This window comes from Bos javanicus, chromosome 16 (assembly GCF_032452875.1).
Source record: "Bos javanicus breed banteng chromosome 16, ARS-OSU_banteng_1.0, whole genome shotgun sequence".
NCBI lineage: Eukaryota > Metazoa > Chordata > Mammalia > Artiodactyla > Bovidae > Bos > Bos javanicus.
The window spans coordinates 6,828,128-6,849,798 of NC_083883.1; the positions used below are offsets into that span (position 1 = coordinate 6,828,128).

At 39.0% G+C, this 21,671-nt stretch overlaps 2 protein-coding genes across 2 annotated transcripts in view; both read right to left on the reverse strand.

The window, feature by feature from the left end:
* Positions 1 to 100, reverse strand: part of LOC133228250 (complement factor H-like) — a 72,956-nt gene extending 72,856 nt beyond the window's left edge. The window contains 1 exon segment of the mRNA XM_061383780.1: positions 22 to 100. Coding sequence (XP_061239764.1) covers positions 22 to 100 — 79 coding nt within the window.
* LOC133227536 (complement factor H) overlaps positions 1 to 21,671 on the reverse strand; it is a 396,803-nt gene that overhangs the window by 261,720 nt on the left and 113,412 nt on the right. The window lies entirely within an intron of this gene.

Below are 21,671 nucleotides of genomic sequence, written 5' to 3' on the forward strand. Positions count from 1 at the left end.
TGCTCTCTCCATTCATCTCACCCTCTCCCTCTTCTCCCCCACCCTTGTCCATAAGCCTGTATCTCCATTGCTGCTCTGTGAACAGGTTCATCAGTACCATGTATGTACCAGTATACATTAATATACAATACAGGTTTTTCTCTTTCTCACTTACTTCACTCTGTATAATAGGCTCTAGGTTCATCCACCTCATTAGAACTGACTCAAATGCACTCCTTTTTATGACTGAGTAGTTTCCATTGTCGGAGAAGGCAATGGCACCCCACTCCCGTACTCTTGCCTGGAAAATCCCATGGACAGAGGAGCCTGGTGGGCTGCAGTCCATGGGGCTGCTAAGAGTCGGACACGACTCAGCGACTTCACTTTCACTTTTCACTTTCATGCATTGGAGAAGGAAATGGCAACTCACTCCAGTGTTCTTGCCTGGAGAATCCAGGGACGGGGGAGCCTGGTGGGCTGCCGTCTCTGGGGTCGCACAGAGTCAGACACGACTGAAGTGACTTAGCAGCAGCAGCAGTAATCCATTGTATATGTGTACCATAGCTTCTTTGTCTATTAAACTGTCAACGGATACCTAGGTTGTTTGCATGCATGTCTATCGTATATAGTGCTACAATGAACAGTACAGGTGTCTTTTTTAGTTTTGATTTCTTCAGGGTATATACCTAGTCGTGGTATTGCTAGGCCATAGGGTGGTTTTATTACTAGTTTTAAGGAATGTCCATACTATCTGCCATAGTGGCTGTATCAATTTACATTCCCACCAGAAGTGCAGAAACGTTCCCTTTCTCCAGACCCTCTTCAAAACTTCTTCTTTATGAATTTTTTGATTATGGCCATTTGGTCTGGTGTGAGGTGATATCTAATAGTAGCTCTGATAAGCATGTCTCTAATAATGAGTGCTATTTATGGATTTATTAGCCATCTGTAGGTTTTCTTGGAGAAATATCTGTTTAGGTATTTTGCCCACTTTCTGATGGGCTTGTTTGTTTTTCTGGTATTGAGTTGTATGAGTTGCTTGCATAATTTGGAAATTAATAATTCAGCAATTGTTTCCTTTGCTATTATTTTGTTCCATCCTGAGGGTTGTCTTTTCACTTTGTTTATAGATTCCTTTGCTGTGAAAAATCTTATAAGTTTAATTAGGTCCCACTTATTTATTTTTGGTTTTATTTCCATTATTTTAGGAGGTGAGTCATGAAAGATCATGCTGCAATTTATGTCATACAGTATTCTGCCTATGTGTTCTTCTAAGAGTTTTATAGTGCCTGGTCTTAAATTGAAAACATTTAGCTTTTATCCATTTGTGTTTATCTTTGTGTATAGTGTTATGAAGTGTTCTAATCATTCTTCTGCACGTAGTTGTCCAGTTCTTCCAGCATCAGTTATTGGAGAGACTATATTTTCCCCATTGTATATTCTTGCCTCCTTTTTCAGAGATAAGGTGCCCATGAATGTGTGGGTTTCTCTCTCAGCTTTCTATCTTGTTCCATTGGTCTATACTTCTGTTTTTGTGCCAGTGCCATGCTCTCTAGAGGACTATAGCTTTGTACTATAGTCTGAAATCACAGAAATTGATTCCTCCAGCTCTAGTCTCCATTCTTTTTTTTAAATTTATTTATTTTAATTGGAGGCTAATTACTTTACAATATTGTAGTGGTTTTTGTTACACATTGACATGAATGAGCCATGAGTTTACATGTGTTCCCCATTCTGAACCCCCCTCCCACCTCCCTCCGCCCCATCCCTCTGTGTCATCCCAGTACACCAGCCCTGAACACCCTGTCTCATGCATAAAACCTGGACTGATGATCTGTTTCACCTATGATAATATACATGTTTCAGTGTATTCTAACAGATCATCCCACCCTCACCTTCTCCCACAGAGTCCAAAAGATTGTTCTATGTATCTGTGTCTCTTTTGCTTTCTTGCATATGGGATTATCATTACGATGTTTCTAAATTCCATATATATGGGTTAGTATACTGTATGACAGGAGAAGGCAATGGCAACCCACTCCAGTACTCTTGCCTGGAAAATCCCATGGATGGAGGAGTCTGGTAGGCTACAGTCCATGGGGTCTCTAAGAGTCAGACATGACTGAGCGACTTCACTTTCACTTTTCACTTTTATGCACTGGAGAAGGAAATGGCAACCCACTCCAGTGTTCTTGCCTGGAGAATCCCAGGGGCAGCGGACCCTGGTGGACTGCCGTCTATGGGGTCGCACAGGGTTGGACACCACTGAAGCGACTTAGCAGCAGCAGCATACTGTATGAAGACCTACAAGACCTTTTAGAACTAACACCCAAAAAAGATGTCCTTTAATTATAGGGGACTGGAATGCAAAAGTAGGAAGTCAAGAAACACCTGGAGTAACAGGCAAATTTGGCCTTGGAATACAGAATGAAGCAGGGCAAAAGCTAATAGAGTTTTGCTGAGAGAACACACTGGTCATAGCAAACAGCCTCTTCCAACAACACAAGAGAAGACTCTACACATGTGTTGAAGTCCTTTAATGGGCCGGAACCTGGTGGTCTGGAGTCGATGATAAGAAAGTAAAGGAGAGAAAGAGGCTGATATTCCTTGGTTTACGAAGAAAGCCAGTTAAAGCCCCTGGAACGGGGCTTGCTCTGTTCATGGAGGCCTCAGGCACCCTTTCGATGGAGTGAAGGTGCAGAGCACTTTCTCGAGAGGGTCTTAGAAGCCCGGGCAGGAAAGTGAACTCAGAGGGCCTCTGGGCTCCAGGGGATCAGACTGAAAAAGAGAGACAGACAGACAGACAGACAGACAGAAATACACGGGGACCAGAACTCTGATGGAGCAAAGGTGTTTTAATCAACATGGTGTGGGCATATATACCGTCTTACAAAGTAGTTATTCTCACCAAAGATAAAGATTAAAATTACAAACTTACAAAACATAGGCAATCCATATTAAAGGGAGAGATTTGTAAACAATCACTTTTACCATATCGTACACAAGAAGGAAGAGGGTACTTAGCACCTTGTAGAAACACTAATGAAGGAAATCCCTGGATTCCTCAGCCCCCGGGAGAGGCTTGCCTCTCCTCTTAATTCCTGAATATTCAGGAATTAATAAGGAACAGAGAATTCCTGACAGATCCAAAACAGCACATAGGAAGCCTCCTGTTAAATGCTTCCTGACACACATGGACATCACCAGATGGTCAGCACAGAAATCAGACTGATTATATTTTTTGCAGCCGAACATGGAGAAGCTCTGCACGGTCAACAAAAATAAGACCAAGAGCTGACTGTGGCTCAGATCATGAACTCCTTATTACCAAATTCAGACTTAAATTGAAGAAAGTAGGGAAAACCACTAGACCATTCAGGTATGACCTAAATCAAATCCCTTATGATTATACAGTGGAAGTGAGAAATAGATATAAGGGACTAAATCTGATAGATAGAGTGCCTGATGAACTACGGATGGAGGTTTGTGACACTGTACAGGAGACAGGGATCAAGACCATCCCATGGAAAAGACATGCAAAAAAGCAAAATGGCTGTCTGAGGAGGCCTTACACATAGCTGTGAAAAGAAGAGAAACAAAAAGCAAAGGAGAAAAGGAAAGATATAAGCATCTGAATGCAGAGTTCCAAAGAATAGCAAGAAGAGATAATAAAGCCTTCCTCAGCGAAAAATGCAAAGAAATAGAGGAAACCAACAAAATGGGAAAGACTAAAAATCTCTTCAAAAAAAATAGAGATAACAAGGGAACATTTCATGCAAAGATGGGCTCGATAAAGGACAGCAATGGTATGGACCTAACAGAAGCAGAAGATATTAAGAAGAGGTGGCAGGAATACACAGAAGGACTGTACAAAAAAGATCTTCACAACCAAGATAATCATGATGGTGTGATCACTGACCTAGTGCTAGACGTCCTGGAATATGAAGTCAAGTGGGCCTTAGAAAGAATCACTATGAACAAAGCTAGTGGAGGTGATGGAATTCCAGTTGAGCTCTTTCAAATCCTGAAAGATGATGCTGTGAAAGTGCTGCACTCAATATGCCAGCGAATTTGGAAAACTCAGCAGTGGCTACAGGACTGGAAAAGGTTAGTTTTTATTCCAATCCCAAAGAAAGGCAATGCCAAAGAATGCTCAAACTACCACACAATTGCACTCATCTCACACCCTAGTAAAGTAATGCTCAAAATTCTCCAAGCCAGGCTTCAGCAATACATGAACCGTTAACTTCCAGATGTTCCAACTGGTTTTAGAAAAGGCAGAGGAACCAGAGATCAAATTGCCAACATCTGCTGGATTGTCAAAAAAGCAAGAGAGTTTCAGAAAAATATCTATTTCTGCTTTATTGACTATGCCAAAGCTTTTGATTACATGGATCACAATAAACTGTGGAAAATTCTGAAAGAGATGGGAATACCAGACCACCTGACCTGCCTCTTGAGAAACCTATATGCAGGTCAGGAAGCAACAGTTAGAACTGGACATGGAACAACAGACTGGTTCCAAATAGGAAAAGGAGTATGTCAAGGCTGTATATTGTCACCCTGTTTATTTAACTCATATGCAAAGTACATCATGAGAAACGCTGGGCTGGAAGAAGCACAAGCTGGAATCAAGATTGCTGGGAGAAATATCAATAACCTCAGATATGCAGATGACACCACCCTTATGGCAGAAAGGGAAGAGGAACTAAAAAGCCTCTTGATGAAAGTGGAGAGTGAAAAAGTTGGCTTAAAGCTCAACATTCAGAAAACAAAGATCACGGCATCTGGTCCCATCACTTCATGGCAAATAGATGGGGAAACAGTGGAAACAGTGTCAGACTTTATTGTTTTGGGTTCCAAAATCACTGCAGATGGTGACTGCAGCTATGAAATTAAAAGACGCTTACTCCTTGGAAGAAAAGTTATGACCAACCTAGATAGCATATTCAAAAGCAGAGACATTACCTTGCCAACAAGGTCCGTCTAGTCAAGGCTATGGTTTTTCCTGTGGTCATGTATGGATGTGAGAGTTGTACTATAAAGAAAGCTGAGCGCTGAAGAATTGATGCTTTTGAACTGTGGTATGGAGAAGACTCTTGTGAGTCCCTTGCACTGTAAGGAGATCCATCTAGTCTATTCTGAAGGAGATCAGTCCTGGGATTTCTTTGGAAGGAATGATGCTAAAGCTGAAACTCTGGACTTTGGCCACCTCATGCGAAGAGTTGTCTCATTGGAAAAGACTCTGATGCTGGGAGGGATTGTGGGCAGGAGGAGAAAGGGATGATAGAGGATGAGATAGCTGAATGGCATCACTGACGTGACATGAGTCTGAGTGGACCCTGGGAGTTGGTGATGGACAGGGAGGCCTGGTGTGCTGCAATTCATGTGGTCACATAGAGTCGGACATGACTCAGCAACTGAACTGACTGACTGAACTGATACTGTATTGGTGTTTTTCTTTCTGAACTTCAGTCTGTATAATAGGCTCCAATTTCACCCACCTCATTAGAACTTATTCAAATGCGTTCTTTTTAATAGCTGAGCAATATCCCATTGTGTTTATGTACCACAACTTTCTCAGCCATTCATCTGCCAATGGACATCTAGGTTGCTTCCATGTCTTGGCTATTATAAACAGCACTGTGATGAACATTGGGGTACACATGTCTCTTTCAATTCTGCTTTCTTCAGTGTGTATGCCCAGCAGTGGGATTGCTGGGTCATATGGCAAATCTATTTTCAGTTTTTTAAGGAAATTCCACACTATTCTCCATAGTGGCTGTACTAGTTTGCATTTCCACCGGCAATGTAAGAGGGTTCCCTTTTCTCCACACACTCTCCAGCATTTATTCCTTGTGGACTTTTGGATAGCAGCCATTCAGACTGGTGTGAGATAGTCCCTCATTGTAGTTTTGGTTTGCATTCCAAGATATTGTCTATTCTTCTTTCTTAAAATTACTTTGGCTTTTGGGGGTCTTCTGTGTCTCCATACAAATTGTGAAATTTTTTGTTCTAGTTCTGTGAAAAATGCCACTGATAATTTGATATTGCTTTCAATCTCTAGATTGCTTTTGGTAACTCAGTCATTTTCACCATATTGATTCTTCCAACCCAGGAGCATAGAATATCCCTCCATCTCTTTATTTTGTCTTTCATCCGTGTCTCTTAATTTTCTGTATATAGTTCTTTTCTCTCCATAGGTAGGCTCATTCCAAGGTATTTTATTCATTTTGTTGCAATGGTAAATGGAGTTGATATCTTAATTTCTCTTTCTGATTTTTCTTTGTTATTCTTTAGGTATAGAAGTGATTTTTGCATATTGATTTTAAAATCTGTGACTTTACTAAATTCACTGATAATTTCTAGCAATTTTCTGATAGTATCTTTATGGTTTTCTATGTACAGTTTCATGTCATCTGAAAATACAGTTTTACTTCTCCCTTTCCAATATGGATTTCTTTCATTTCTTTCTCTTCTCTGATTGCTGTAGCTAGGAATTCCAAACTATGTTAAATATTAATGGCATGAGTAGGCACCCTTTTCTTATTCCTGATCCTATAGGGAATGCTTTCAGTTTCTCACCGTTGAGAATGTTTACTGTGAGCTTGTTGTATATGCCCTTAAATCATAAATGGGTGCTGAATTTTGTTGAAAGCTTTTTCTGCATCTATTGAAATTGTCATATGGTTTTAGCTTTCAATTTGTTAAAATAATGAATCATATTAATTGACTTGCATATATCCAAGAATTCTTGCACCCTAGAATAAACTCAACTTGATCATGGTGTATGATCTTTTTTATTGTGTTCTTGAATTCTATTTGCTATAATTTTGTGGAGGATTTTTGTACCTATGTTATCAGTGATATTGACCTGTAATTTGTGTGTGTGTGTGTGTGAGAGAGAGAGAGAGAGAAACAGAGAGAGATATCAGTGTCTGGTTTTGCCATCAGTGTGATTGTGGCATCGTAGAATGACATAAAAGAGGAATATAGAGGAATGTTTTCCTCTGCAAGTTTTAGGAAGAGTTTGGAAGGATAGGTTTAGCTCTCGTCTTAATGTTTTATGGAATTCACCTGTGAAGCCATCTGGCCTTGGGCTTTTGTCTTGGGGGAGATTTTTGATCACAGTTTCGACTTCAGTGTTTCTAATTGTCTTGTTCATAATTTCTATTTCTTCCTGGTTCAGTCTTAAATTGAAGGAGGTAGAACTTTTCTAAAAATCTGTCCATTTTCTCTAGGTTGTCTATTTTCTTAGTGTACAGTTGCTCATATTAGTCTCTTTTGATCTTTTGTGTTTCTGCATTGTATGTTGTGACCACTCCTTTCTCGTTCCTAATTCTGTTGATTTGATTTTCACCCTTTTTTTCTTGATGAGCCTGGCTAATGGTTTGTCAATGTTCTTTATCTTCTCAAAGAACCAGCTTTTAGTTATCAATCTTTACTATTATTTCCTTCACTTCTTTTTCTTTTTGTAATATAAATTTATATATTTTAATTGGGGGCTAATTACCTTACAATATTGTAGTGGTTTTGCCATACATTGACATGGACCTGCCATGGGTATACATGTGTTCCCCATCCTGAACCACCCTCCCAGCTCCCTCCCCATCCCATTTCTCTGGGTCATCCTAGTGCAACAGCCCCGAGTGCCCTGACTCATGCATCGAACCTGGACTGGCAATCCATTTCACATATGATAATATACATGTTTCATTGCCATTCTCCCAAATCATCCCACCCTGGCCCTCTCCCACACAGTCCAAAAGACTGTTCTATGCATATGTATCTCTTCTGCTGTCTTACATATAGGGTTATTGTTACTACCTTTCTAAATTTCATATATGTTAGTAAACTGTATTGGTGTTTTTCTTACTGGCTTACCTCCTTCTGAATAATAGTCTCCAGTTTCATCCACCTCATTAGAACTGATTCAAAAATATTATTTTTAATGGCTGAGTAATATTCCATTGTGTATATGTACCACAACTTTCTTATCCATTTGTCTGCTGATGGACATCTAGGTTGTTTAGCCTCCACATGTTTGTATTTTTAATAGTTTTTTTTTTTTTTCCCCCTGTAGTTGACATCTAATCTTATAGCATTGTGGCCAGAAAAGATGTGTGAAATGATTTCAACTTTTTTTTTTTTTTTAATTTAACAAGGCTAGATTTATTGCCCAGGATGTGATGTATCCTGCAAAAGGTTCCATGTGCACCTGAGAAACAGGTGAAATTCATTGTTTTGGGGTGTAAAGTCCTATAGATATTAATTAGGTCTAACTGGCCTATTGTATCATTTAAAGTTTGTGTTTCCTTGTTAATTTTCTGTTTAGTTTATCCATCCATAGGTGTGAGTGGGGTATTAAAATCTCCCATTATTATTGCATTATTGTTAACTTCCCCTTTCATACTTGTTAGCATTTCCTTACATATTGTGGTGATCCTATGTTGGGTGCATGTATATTTATAATTGTTGTATCTTCTTCTTGGAATGATCCTTTGATCATTATGTAGCGTCTTTCTTTGTCTCTTTTCACAGCCTTTACTTTAAAGTCTATTTTATCTGATATGAGTATTGCTACTCCTAATTTCTTTGGTCTCCATTTGCATGAAATATCTTTCCCTGCCCTTCACTTTCAGTCTGTATGTTCCTCTGTTTTGAAATGAGTCTCTATTAGACAGTATATACAGGGGTCTTGTTTTTTTATCCATTCAACCAGTCTTTGTCTTTTGGTTGGGGCTTTCAAACAATTTACATTTAAGGTAATTATTGATAAGTATGATCCAGTTGCCATTCACTTTATTGTTTTCGGTTCAAGTTTATACACCCTTTCTGTAGTTCCTGTCCAGAGAAGATCCTTTAGCATTTGTTGGAGAGCTGGTTTTGTGGTGCTGAATATTCTCAGCTTTTACTTGTCTGTAAAATTTTGATTTCTCCTTCATATTTGAATGATATCCTTGCTGGGTACACTAATCTGGGTTGTAGGTTTTTCTCTTTCATCACTTTAAGTATGTCTTGACATTCCCTTCTTGCCTAAAGAGTTTTATTGAAAGATAAGCTGTTATACGTATGGGAATCTTCTTGTGTGTTATTTGTTGTTTTTCCCTTGCTGCTTTTAATATTTGTTCTTTGTGTTTGATCTTTGTTAATTTGATTAATATGTGTCTTGGGGTGTTTCACCTTGGGTTTATCCTGTTTGTAACTCTCTGGGTTTCTTGAACTGTGTGACTATTTCTTTCTCCATTTTAGGGAAGTGTTCAACTATTATCTCCTCAAGTATTTTCTCATGGTCTTTCTTTTTGTATTCTTCTTCTGGGATGCCTATGATTCCATTGTTGGGGTGTTTAACATTGTCCCAGAGGTCTCTTAGGTTGTCCTCTTTTCTTTTTTTTTTATTTATTTTTTCCTCTCTGATTCATTCATTTTTACCATTCTATCTTCTACCTCACTAATCCTATCTTCTGCCTCCGCTATTCTACTGTTGGTTCCCTCCAGAGTGTTTGTGATCTCATTTATTGCATTATTCATTATGTATTGACTCTTTTTTATTTCTTCGAGGTCTTTATTTCTTGCATCTTCTCAGTTGTTGTCTCTAGTCTATTTATCTGTAACTCCATTTTGTTTTCAAGATTTTGGATCATTTTCACTATCATTATTCTGAATTCTTTCTCAGGTAGATTCCCTATCTCTTCCTCTTTTGCTTGGTTTGGTGGGCATTTATCCTGTTCTTTTACCTTCTGAGTATTTCTCTGCCTTTTCCTCTTGTTTATATTGTGGTGTGTGGGGTGGCCTTTCCATACTCTGGCAGTTTGTGGTTCCTCTTTATTGTGGAGGTTCCTCACTGTGGGTGGGGTTGGACGGGTAGCTTGTCAAGGTTTCCTGGTTATGGAAGCTCATGTCAGTGGAGCTGGATTTCTTCTCTCTGGAGTGCAGTGAAGTGTCTAGTAGTGAGTTTTGAGATGTCAGTGGGTTTGGTGTGACATTGGGCAGCCTGCATATTGAAGCTCAGGGCTATGTTCTTGTGTTGCTGGAGAATTTCCATGGTATGTCTTGCTCTGGTTCTTGTTGCCTCTTGGGTAGTGCTTGGTTTCATTGTAGGTATGGAGGCTTTTGATGAGCTCTTATTGATTAATGATCCCTGGAGTCAGGAGTTCTCTGGTGTTCTCAGGATTTGGACTTAAGCCTCCTGCATCTGGGTTTCAGTCTTATTCTTACAGTAGCCTCAAGACTTCTCCATCCATACAGCACCAATGATAATACTCTAGGTTAACAATGAAAAGTTTCTCCACAGTGAGGGACACCCTGAGAGGTTCACAGAGTTACATGGAAAAGAGAAGAGGGAGGAGAGAAATAGACGTGACCAGGAGGAGAAGAGGGAGAATCAAAAGGGGAGAGAGAAAGCTAGCCAGTAATCACTTTGCTATGTTCTCTCCACAGTCTGGACTGCTCAGAGATGTTCACGGAGTTACACAGTGAAGAGAAGAGGGAGGAAGGAGACTGATGTGGCCAGGAGGAGAAAATAGGGAATCAAAAGGAGAGAGACAGATCCAGCCAGTAATCAGTTCCCTAAGTGTTCTCCACAGCCCAGAACACACAAAGAGATTCACAGAGTTGGGTAGAGAAAAGAAGGGGGAGGGAGGAGATAGAGGCGACCTGGTAGAGAAAAAGCAGAGTCCAAAGGGGGAGAGAGCAGTCAAGACAGTAATCTGGCTACCAAGTAAAAATGGGTACTGAAGATTGGGTTCTTAAAGGTACAAAATTGATAACAAATACCAAAAAGCAAAGTATGGGGAGGGAGGTGGGAGAGGGGTTCAGGATAGGGAACACGTGTACACCTGTGGTAGATGCATGTTGATGTATGGCAAAACCAATACAATATTGCAAAGTAAAAATAATAATAATAATAATAATAAAGCTCTGATGGTCAAAAAAAATCTAGAATAGAGATTAGATTCTCAAAAATATGATATTAAAAAAACAAACCAAAGTCACAAAATTATAATATATATATTATATAATATAATGTTTGCTTTAAAAATATCGGGGTTTTTTTGCAAGCTTATAAAAATAGTAGGATATAAAATGAAAATTAAAGGAGTAATAGAGGACTTAAATATTTAAAAAAATTAAAACATGATAATAGTAAAAATATATCTAGGAATTTCTCTGGAGCTGTTGTGGACAGTGTGGGGTCAATTCATTTGCAAATAGTTCCTTGATCTGGCTTATACTTCTTCTCAAGCTCTATAGTTCCCTTCCTATGTAGTCGCTGCTAACTACAGGGTTTTAATCTGTTGCACCTGTCCCTTCGAAAGTGGTTCCCTCTGTTTATTTTAGCTTCTTCTGTTTACTGGTCTCTTCAGCATCTAATTTCTGCCCTGACACAAGGGGACAATGGTGGTCAGTTTTTCAGGCTCACTTGTTCATTTGTGCTGTTGGGAGGGAGCAACACTGCAAACTAATATCACTGGCGTGTGTGGGAAGTGCTCCCAGGGTTTCAGCCGCCCTGGGTTTGCCCCCACTCACTGTGTGTGCTTTCATTCTACACTTCTCGGGCTCTATGTTGCTCTGCCGGGAACTATCTGAGGCGGGCCCTGGGTTGCTTACACTTCCCAGGTCTAAATTGCTCAGGTTCAGCTTCTCAGGTACTCCACAAAGGCGCAGACTTGGTTGGGCCTGAGTTTGGTGCACTTCCCAGGTCCGAGCAGCTCAAGTGACCAGGTCCTTGGCGAGCGCAGTCACCCCCATGTAGTGGGTGCATCTTATAACCTCCTCCGTCCCAGCCACTCGGTTTTCTGAGTGTACAATGGATGCGCCTTCTGAGGTGTGCCAGATGTCTCTTCTGGGGAGCTGATCTCTGGCTGTGACCCTCCTGGCAGATGTTGAACCTCCAGAATCCCTAGAAATCTTGGTTAGCAACAAAGCCTGATGCAGTTGATAGATGATGGCTCTCTGGGGCCGCAATTGCCCTCTTCTGGCTCTGGCTGCCCCCACATGCTTATCTCTCAATGGGCTCCGTTTCTGGGTGCCTGATGTCCTCTGCCAATATTCAGAAATTGTTTTGTGGAATTTGCTCAGCGTTCAAATGTTCTTTCAGTGCATTTGTGGGGGAGAAATTGGTCTCCCCGTCCTATTCCTCTGCCATCTTAGGACTGCCTCCTTTCACTTCTTTTTCATTTATTTCTGCTCTGATCCTTATAATTTATTTCCATTTACTATTTTTGGCTTTTTGTTGTTGTTGCTGTTGTTCTTTTATCAGCTGATTTAGGTGTAGAGTTAGGTTGTCTATTTTATAATTTTCTTGTATCTTCAAGTAGGAGTGTATTGTTATACACTTCCCTCTTAGAACTGCTTTGCTGCATCCCATAGGTTTTCTGTCATTGTGTTTTTGTTGTCATTTCTTTCTATGAATCTTTTGATTTCCCTTCTGATCTCTTCAGTAACCTCTTTATTATTTAGAAATGTATTGCTTATTATCCTTGTTTTTGTGCTTTTGCAGTTCTTTCCCTGTAATTGATGTCTGGTCTCATAGCATTTTGGTCAGAGAAATTGCTTGGTACGATTTCAATGTCCTGAAATTTACTGAGGCATGATTTGTGGCCCAAGCTGTGGTCTATCATGGAAAATGAATGTTCCATGTGCACTTGAGAAGAAAGTGTATTCTTCTGCATTTTTTGATGGAAAGTTATGAAGATATCAATTAATCCAAATGGCCTAATGTTTCATTTAAGGTTTGTATTTTCTTTTTGATTTTCTGTTTTTCATGCTTTGTCCATTGGTATAAGGAGAAGGTGTTAAAGCCACTTACTATTATTGTGCTATTCTCGAGCTCCATTTTTATGTCTGTTAGTATTTGCCTCATGCAAGGAGGTATTTCTATGTTGGATACATAGATTTTACAGTTGTTATGTCTTCATTTTGGATTGATCCCTTGATCATTATGTAGAGTCCTTTTTTATCTCTTGCAATATTCTTTAAAGTGTATTATATCTGAAAAGTGTATTATATCCGAGAAGTGCCACTCTGGCTTCTTTTGATTTCCATTTGCATGGGTATCACTTTTCATCCTTTTGATTTCAACCTGTATGTGTCTCTAGGTTTGAAATGGGTCTCTTGTAGGCTGCAAATATATGGGTCTTGTTTTTGTATCCATTCATCAGGTCTATATCTTTTGGTTGGAGAATTTAGTTCATTTACATTTGAAGTAATTATTGATATATATGTTTCTATTGACATTTTCTTAAATGTTTTTGTAGGTCTTTCTTTTCTCTTTTGTTTATGACTTATGTAAGTCCCTTTAGTATTTGTTGTAATTCTGGATTGGTAGTCCTAAATTCTCTTAAATTTTGCTCTTCTGTAATGTGTTTGATTTCTCCATCAGTTTTGAATGAGATCCTTACTAGACAGAGTAGACTTGATGGCATTTTTTTTTTCCTTTCAGTATTTTAAATATATCCTGACATCAACTTCTGGCTTGCAGAGTTTCTGCTGGCTTGCAGAAAGATTTGCTGTTACTTGTATGGGTTTTCCATTGTATGCTGCTTGTTTCTTCCCCTGATGCTTTTAATATTGTGTTTTATACTTTGTGCTTTTAATCTTTGTGTTTAATATCTGTTAGCTTGATTATTATGTGTCTCAACATCTTTCTCCTGGGGTTTATCCTGTATTAGACTCTGTGCTTCTTTTAGTTGATTGACTATTTCCTTTACCATGTTGAGGAAGTTTTCAACTATAATCTCCTCAAAAATGTTCTCAGTGCCTTTCTTTTTCTGTTCTTCTTCTGAGACCTCTATAACTCAAACACTGGTGAGTTTAATACTGTCATAGATTTCTTCTCATTCTTTTTCCTTTATTTTTCTCTTTAGCAGTTGTTTCTGCCATTCTATCTTCTAGCTCACTTATCTGTTCTTCTTCCTCAGTTACTCTACTATTGGTTCCTTCTAGACTATTTTTAATTTCAGTAATGTGTTATTCATATCTCTTCATTATTTATTCTTTATTTCTTCTATGTCCTTGGTAATTGCATTAATTGTGTTAATTGTTTCTTGCATATTTTACATCCTACTTTTGAGGCTTTGGAAATTCTTTACTGTCATTATTCTGAATTATTTTTCAGGTAGTTTCCTTATTTCCTCCTTGTTTATTTGGTCTTGTGAGTTTCTACCTTGTTTCTTCATTTGTCCTATATTTCTGTGTCTTTTCCTTTTTTTCTAACTTACTGCATTTGAAGTCTCCTTTTCCCAGACCTTGGGGATGTATCCCTTCTTCCTTTGGTTTTTGCTGTCAGTGGGAAAGGTTGTTTCAGTGGTTTGTGTTGATTTCTTGTTAGGGGTGACAAGACCCTCTGTTGTAGTGGAGGAGGTGAGTTTTGTTTTCTTTTTTTTTTTCTTTTTCCAGAAGGACATGGCTGTGTGAGGTGGTATATTTTGGAGTCTATAAGAATCCTGTCTGCTGATGATTGTTATTGTGCTTTTGTCTTGCCAGTTGATTGGGTAAGCTGTCCTGCAGTGTATATGCCATCGGCAGCTTGGTGATACCAGGCTCTGTGTACAATTCTAGGCCTTCATGGATTTTCTCAGCAATTAATTTCTGTGGGGGAGGGGGAGTGATTAGGAGTTCTCTAGCAGTCTTGGATCTTGGACTCAATGCTCCCACCTCAGTGGTTCAGTCTCAGGGACAATCTCCCATCCTGAAATTCTCCATCTCTTCTTTTCACTTTCAATGTCTTATCTTTTCTTCTGCTGTGTCCTAAAGTCTGCTTTGTAAGAGTTGTTCAATATCTCGATGAGTTTTTGGTGTATTTGTGGGGAAGCTGGTGATTTCCCCATCTTACTACTCAGCCATCTTTTTTTGCTTCTTTTCATGTATTGCTATATTATATAATATTGTTTAGAATTCTATATAAAATATTCTGTGCATTTAAGAAGTCATATAACATTTTTGTTAATGGCACAGTATTTAAAGACAGACTAATAAGAATTTAAGTTTTGGCATAACAATGGGATAGATGTGAGGTCTTTGGTGATATACTATGAGCTGTGTGGCTTTCATCTCATCTGTGAAATATCTACAACCAATATATTCCATATATGACCTTCCCTTTCTATAGTCTTCCCTCATACTTTACTCAGGAAAGAATCCACCCGCAATGCAGGAGAACTGGGTTCAGTTCCTAGGTTGGGAAGATCTCCTAGAGAAGGAAATGGCAACTCATTCCAGTATTCTTTACGGGTGAATCCCATGGACAGAGGACCTTGGCATTGTACAGTCCATAGAGTTGCAAGAGTCAGACATAACTTAGCAATTAAACGACCACCACACCCAGTATTAAGGACCTTTGTGAAGATGGCACATATTAATTATATAATATCTTGAAATGTAGTATAGGATAAGTATTCAGTTGTTACTAAAACTTAGTTTTTCTTGATTTGATATCTTCTTAGGCAATAATCTTACCACTAAGCATTCCAGGGGCTACAAACTTCAAGGGAAACTAGAACTTAATCCTTACTAGGGAGTGATATCTCCAGAGATATATTGTGATTTCCTAACACTAAAATGTTGAGTTTTAAGCCAACTTTTTCACTCTGCTCTTTAACCCTCATCAAGAGGCTTTTTAGTTCTTCTTCACTTTCTGCCATAAGGGTGGTGTCATCTGCATATCTGAGGTTATTGATACTTCTCCCAGCAATCTTGATTCCAGCTTGTGCTTCTTTCAGCCCAGCATTTCTCATGATGTACACTGCATATAATTTAAATAAATAGGGTGACAATATACAGCCTTGACGTACTCCTTTTCCTATTTGGAATCAGTCTGTTGTTCCATGTACAGTTCTAACTGTTGCTTCCTGACCTGCATACAAATTTCACAAGAGGCAGATCAGGTGGTCTGGTATTCCCATCTCTTTCAGAATTTTCCACAGTTTATTGTGGTCCACACAGTTAAAGGTTTTGGCATAGTCAATAAAGCAGAAGTAGATGTTATTTGGAACTCTCTTGCTTTTTCGATGATCCAGCAGATGTTGGCAATTTGATCTCTGGTTCCTTTGCCTTTTCTAGAACCAGCTGGAACATCTGGAAGTTCATGGTTCAAGTATTGCTGAACCCTGGCTTGGAGAATTTTGAGCATTACTTTACTAGCGTGTGAGATGAGTGCAATTGTGTGGTAGTTTGAGCATTCTTTGGCATTGCCTTTCTTTGGGATTGGAATAAAAACTGACCTTTTCCAGTCCTGTGGCCACTGCTGAATTTTCCAAATTTGCTCGCATATTGAGTGCAGCACTTTCACAGCATCATCTTTCAGGATTTGAAAGAACTCAATTGGAATTCCATCACCTCCATTAGCTTTGTTTGTAGTGATGCTTTCTAAGGCCCACTTGACTTCACGTTCCAGGATGGCTGGCTTTAGGTCAGTGATTACACCATCATGATTATCTGGGTGGTGAAGATGGGGAAACAGTGGAAACAGTGTCAGAGTTCATTTTGGGGGGCTCCAAAATCGCTGCAGATGGTGACTGCAGCCATGAAATTAAAAGACACTTACTCCTTGGAAGGAAAGTTATGACCAACCTAGATAACATGTTGAAAAGCAGAGACATTACTTTGCCAACAAAGGTCCATCTAGTCAAGGCTATGGTTTTCCCAGTGGTCATGTATGGATGTGGGATTTGGACTGTGAAGAAAGCTGAGCGCTGAAGAATTGATGCTTTTGAACTGTGGTTTTGGAGAAGACTCTTGAGAGTCCCTTGGACTGCAGGGAGATCTAACCCGTCCATTCTGAAGGAGATCAGCCCTGGGATTTCTTTGGAAGGAATGATGCTAAAGCTGAAGCTCCAGTACTTTGGCCACCTTATTCGAAGAGTTGTCTCATTGGAAAAGACTCTGATGCTGGGAGGGATTGAGGGCAGGAGGAGAAGGGGATGACACAGGATGAGATGGCTGGATGGCATCACTGACTCGACGGACTTGAGTCTGAGTGAATTCTGGGATGGACAGGGAGGCCTGGTGTGCTGCGATTCATGGGGTGGCAGAGTCGGACACGACTGAGCAACTGAACTGAACTGAACTGAACACTAAAATAAAGAAGAATGTAGTGGAGAATGTATTAGGAAATCACACACATAATTCTACACATTACTTCATTAGAAAATGAACTCTTGTTTCAAAGCAGTTTTAGGTTCACAGCAAATTTGAGAGGAAAATACAGAGTTTGTAAACTCCCCACCACACACACACACACACACACACACACACACACACACACACACAGATTGAGGTTTGTTTTAAGGAAGTGGCTCATGTGATTGTGAATACTGGTAGGCCTAAAACCTGCAGGGTAGGTGGCAGCCTGGAAAATCCAGGAAGGTTGTGTGTTATAGTTTTTTGCTTTGGAAGTTTTGAGAAGCAGAGTTCCTTTTTCCTGGAAGGAGCTCAGTGTTTTCTTTTAAAACTTGCAACAGAATGGATGAAGTTATGAAAGGTAATTTACTTTATTTAAAGTCTGTGATTAAATGTTAATTATATCTTTAAGATGCCTTCAGAGAAACAGACAAACTGATTTGACCAAGCATCTGAATACTATAACCCGGCCAAGTTCATTCAAAATCAACCACCACATAAAATATGCAAGGTGAACTTGGATATTTAGTTCAGCAGATGCCAAACTAATTGTGGAAGATTCATCTAATTTCTTCTTGCTGCTTGCAGTAAAATATATGCAATAAGTTGTAAGTTGAAGAATGAATCATCAGCCATTAAGGAGTCAGTTGGGGATAATTTGAAATTTCCCAGCCTACCCCAGGAGTGTACTCACTAATCAAGTCGGTAGTGAGGAGAAACCATCCTTTGCTTAAAAGTTTAGGTATGTGACTTGTTGTAGTTCAGTTGCTCAGTCATGTCAGACTCTTTGTGACCCCATGGACTGTAGCATGCCAGGCTTCCCTGTCCTTCACTATTTTCCAGAGTTTGCTCAAACTCATGCCCACTGAGTCAGAGATACCATCCAACCATCTCGTCCTCTGTCATCCACTTCTCCTCATGCCTTCAATCTTTCCCAGCATCAGGGTCTTTTCTAACGAGTCAGGTCTTTGCATCAGGTGGCCAAAACATTGGAACTTCAATTTCAACATCAATACTTCCAATGAATATTCGGGGTTGATTTCTTTTAGGATTGACTGGTTTGATCTCCTGATGGGCCAAGGGACTCTCAAGAGTCTTCTCCAGCAAACTGTTCAAAGGCATCCAAATATCTGCATATGCCACTGGGAAAAAACAGCATTGACCATACAGAATTTTGTCAGCAAAGTCATGTCCCTGTTTTTTAATATGCTGTCTAGGTTTGTTATTTTTCTTCCAAGGAACAAGCATCTTTTAACTTGATGTGAAATTAAATAGCTTGCTTTCAAGGAGCAAGTGTCTTTTAATGTGACTTGAAATCCAATCATCTCAGCCCAGATGGCGCTCAGTTCAGTTACTCAGGTGTGCCTGACTCATTGTGTCCCCATGGACTGCAGCATGCCAGGTGGAGCCAGTGGTAAGGAGCCTGCATGACAATGCAGGAGACTTAAAAGATGGGCGTTTATTTCCTGGGTTGGGAAAATCCCCTGGGGAAGGATATCACAACCCACTCCAGTATTGTTGCTTAGAGAACCCAATATACAGAGGACCCGGTCAGGTACAATCCCTGGGGTCGCAGAGAGTCGGACATGACTGAAGCGACTTAGCCAGAAATAGAGATGCTGTTATCCAGGGACAATCTGTTTTATCCATATAGCTGAGAACTTCTATGTATTAAAGCACAAGAGACTGACAAGGTTTTTGAGAACTATATACTAGCAGAAATGCGTTCAGCCTGGACTGAAAGGGACAGGCATCAAACACATAAAGGAGAATGCCTCAAAAGATAGACCCTGCTCAAAGAGGCATGGGATAACAGGGCCTCTCCCAGCTAAGAAAGTAGGCTAGCCTCTCTGGTGGGTTGAAAATTTGGGGCTTTCCCCCATGGGCATTTTTTTTTCATAGAGAAGTGTTCTCTCTATTGGGATCTAATGAGATTTCTCCTCACGGTTTTAAGATTTCTCTGTCTCCATTTTTGAATGGTAATGTCTATCCTATGTATGTATTAACACTGCACTTTGAAAGCGTATTGCTTGTTTTCTGGTTCATAGGGGCACACATGAATAGGAATTTTGCCCAAGGATGCATAAAAACAGCCTCATCCATAACTTATTTAGAAGATATTTAAGTAAAATTTGGAACTTAGAGTTGATGCTGAAAAGCGTGAAAACCTTGGGAGATGTTGGGATTGGGTGAATATATTTGACACTTGGGAAAGATAGGAAGCTGAAAGGCTGCAATGTTCACTGTTATGTGTCGAACAGTATTCTCAAAAGAGTTTTTAGAATCCTTACAGCCAAGACCTAAAAGTCTTACTTTATCTGGAATTAGGTATGTAACAGATGTAATCAAGTTAAGATGCAACCATTTTGGTGGGCTTCAATCAAATATCACTGATGTCTTTTAAGAAGAAAAAAATACAAGTAAAGACAAAGACACACAGAGAAAATATTTTGTGGCCAGAGAAGCAGCAGTTAGACTAATGCAGCTGCAAGCCAAAAACCAGCAAGGACTGAAGGCCATTCCCAGAAGCTACAAAGAAATAAAGTCTATTCTACTGATTCTCAGAGAGACCATGGAATAAAGAATAACAAACTGAAGCAAAAGGAAGCAACTGCTATTGTTAGTGTTCCAGGGGCCCCAATCCCATGTATAAGGGCTCCACGCCAAGGACCTCCTCTAATCCTAATCACCATCCAAAGGTCTACCTCAATTCTATCACATTAGAAGGTTTGATTTCAAAATGCAGATTCTGGAGGACTCACTCCATCGTCTTTCCAAAGTTAATAGCTCTTCAAGAAAGAGTTAACTGGAATTCTCTTTATGTGTATTGATATATTTACTGTGCTGTCATGTGTTACCTGAATTCAGGTCATGAATCGGTTAGATTTGTACTTAATGAAGATTTCAAATGTATATTTGAAGATTATACATTTGAACATTTCAAATGATGATATACTAATATTGGAAACTGAGGGATAAATCTGAATAATTTTACCTCTAGTAGTGAAACATATGACTAACAGAGTTGGCTGATAAGAACAATTGGTCTATCCACCACCAGTTGAGTGACACTTAGATTATTCCCAGGTTGTAGCTGTTCTTTGCAGAAAAGGCAAAACTACAGTCATGGAAGCCAAAATGATGGTTCAAAAAAAAAAAAAAAAGTGTATATCTTTAACTGAGTCACTTTGCAATGCATCTGACACTACACATTATGAATCAACTATGCTCCAATAAAATTTGTTTTTAAAATAAAAAAATGAGTCTGAGATTTGTGCACGATTCTCATATTTGCATGTAATGATCCACACATAGTACATTCATCTCATTTTTAGCTTAGAAAATCATAACCTTTCACTGAAACTGAAAAAATAATTTGTGTTTTTACTGTCCAGGTTACTTCCTTGGACTCTCTATTCATTATTTTTTCCAGACTTGCATCTTGTATGTAATCCTTTTTCCCCTGGTGTTTCGCATTGCAGACTTACAAAATATGTCTAGATTCTCCTCTCTAGTACTTATTTAAGGTGCCAGATCATAGTCTATTCTCTAGTACCTCAAGTGATGATTTTCATTTAACTTCATCTCCTAGAGGTACATATTTATAGATATATATTTTTTTTCACTGTGTTTTCCAAAAATATTAGATAACTTAGTACAATTAAGAAAAGACTAAAAAGAAAATTGTATCAAATTTTATTTATAACTGGCCTTCTGAAATACCGGGACAATTGTAAAACAATTCCACTCTTTTACCTCCCACCTCTGCACACCAGATTCATGCAAAATAAGCTAGACTTCACAGCTCTTTCTCGACTTCTTTAAAAACAAAACGTTCAAATATGCTTAGTCAAAGGCCACCACAGCTTGGAAATTAATACTCTTTACTCAGTGTAAGCATATAAATTTGGATGAATATGAATCAAATTTAAATCTCCTATTCCCTAGCTTACTTTCAATAACCAGGACTACACTGATAAAAGATATGATGCTTTTCTTATCTTTATAGAAGATTTAACCAAAAACACTAATTATGTGTGTTTGTGTGTATATATATACACATGTATTTACACAAGGGGCTCTAAGTAACTATAAAAAAGAAAATTTTTGCCGTTTTATACAACATGATTGGACTTGGAAGGTATTATTCTTTGTGAAATTTGTCATATAGAGAAATACAAGTACCATATGATATCACTTATATGTGAATTAAAAAAAAATTAATTGAAAGAGACATGTGTACCCCAATGTTCATCGCAGCACTGTTTATAATAGCCAGGACATGGAAGCAACCTAGATGCCCATCAGCAGATGAATGGATAAGAAAGCTGTCGTACATATACACAATGGAGTATTACTCAGCCATTAAAAAGAATACATTTGAATCAGTTCTAATGACGTGGATGAAACTGGAGCCTATTATACAGAGTGAAGTAAGCCAGAAAGAAAAACACCAATACAGTATACTAATACATATATATGGAATTTAGAAAGATGGTAACAATAACCCTGTGTACGAGACTGCAAAAGAGACACCGATGTATAGATCAGTCTTATGGACTCTGTGGGAG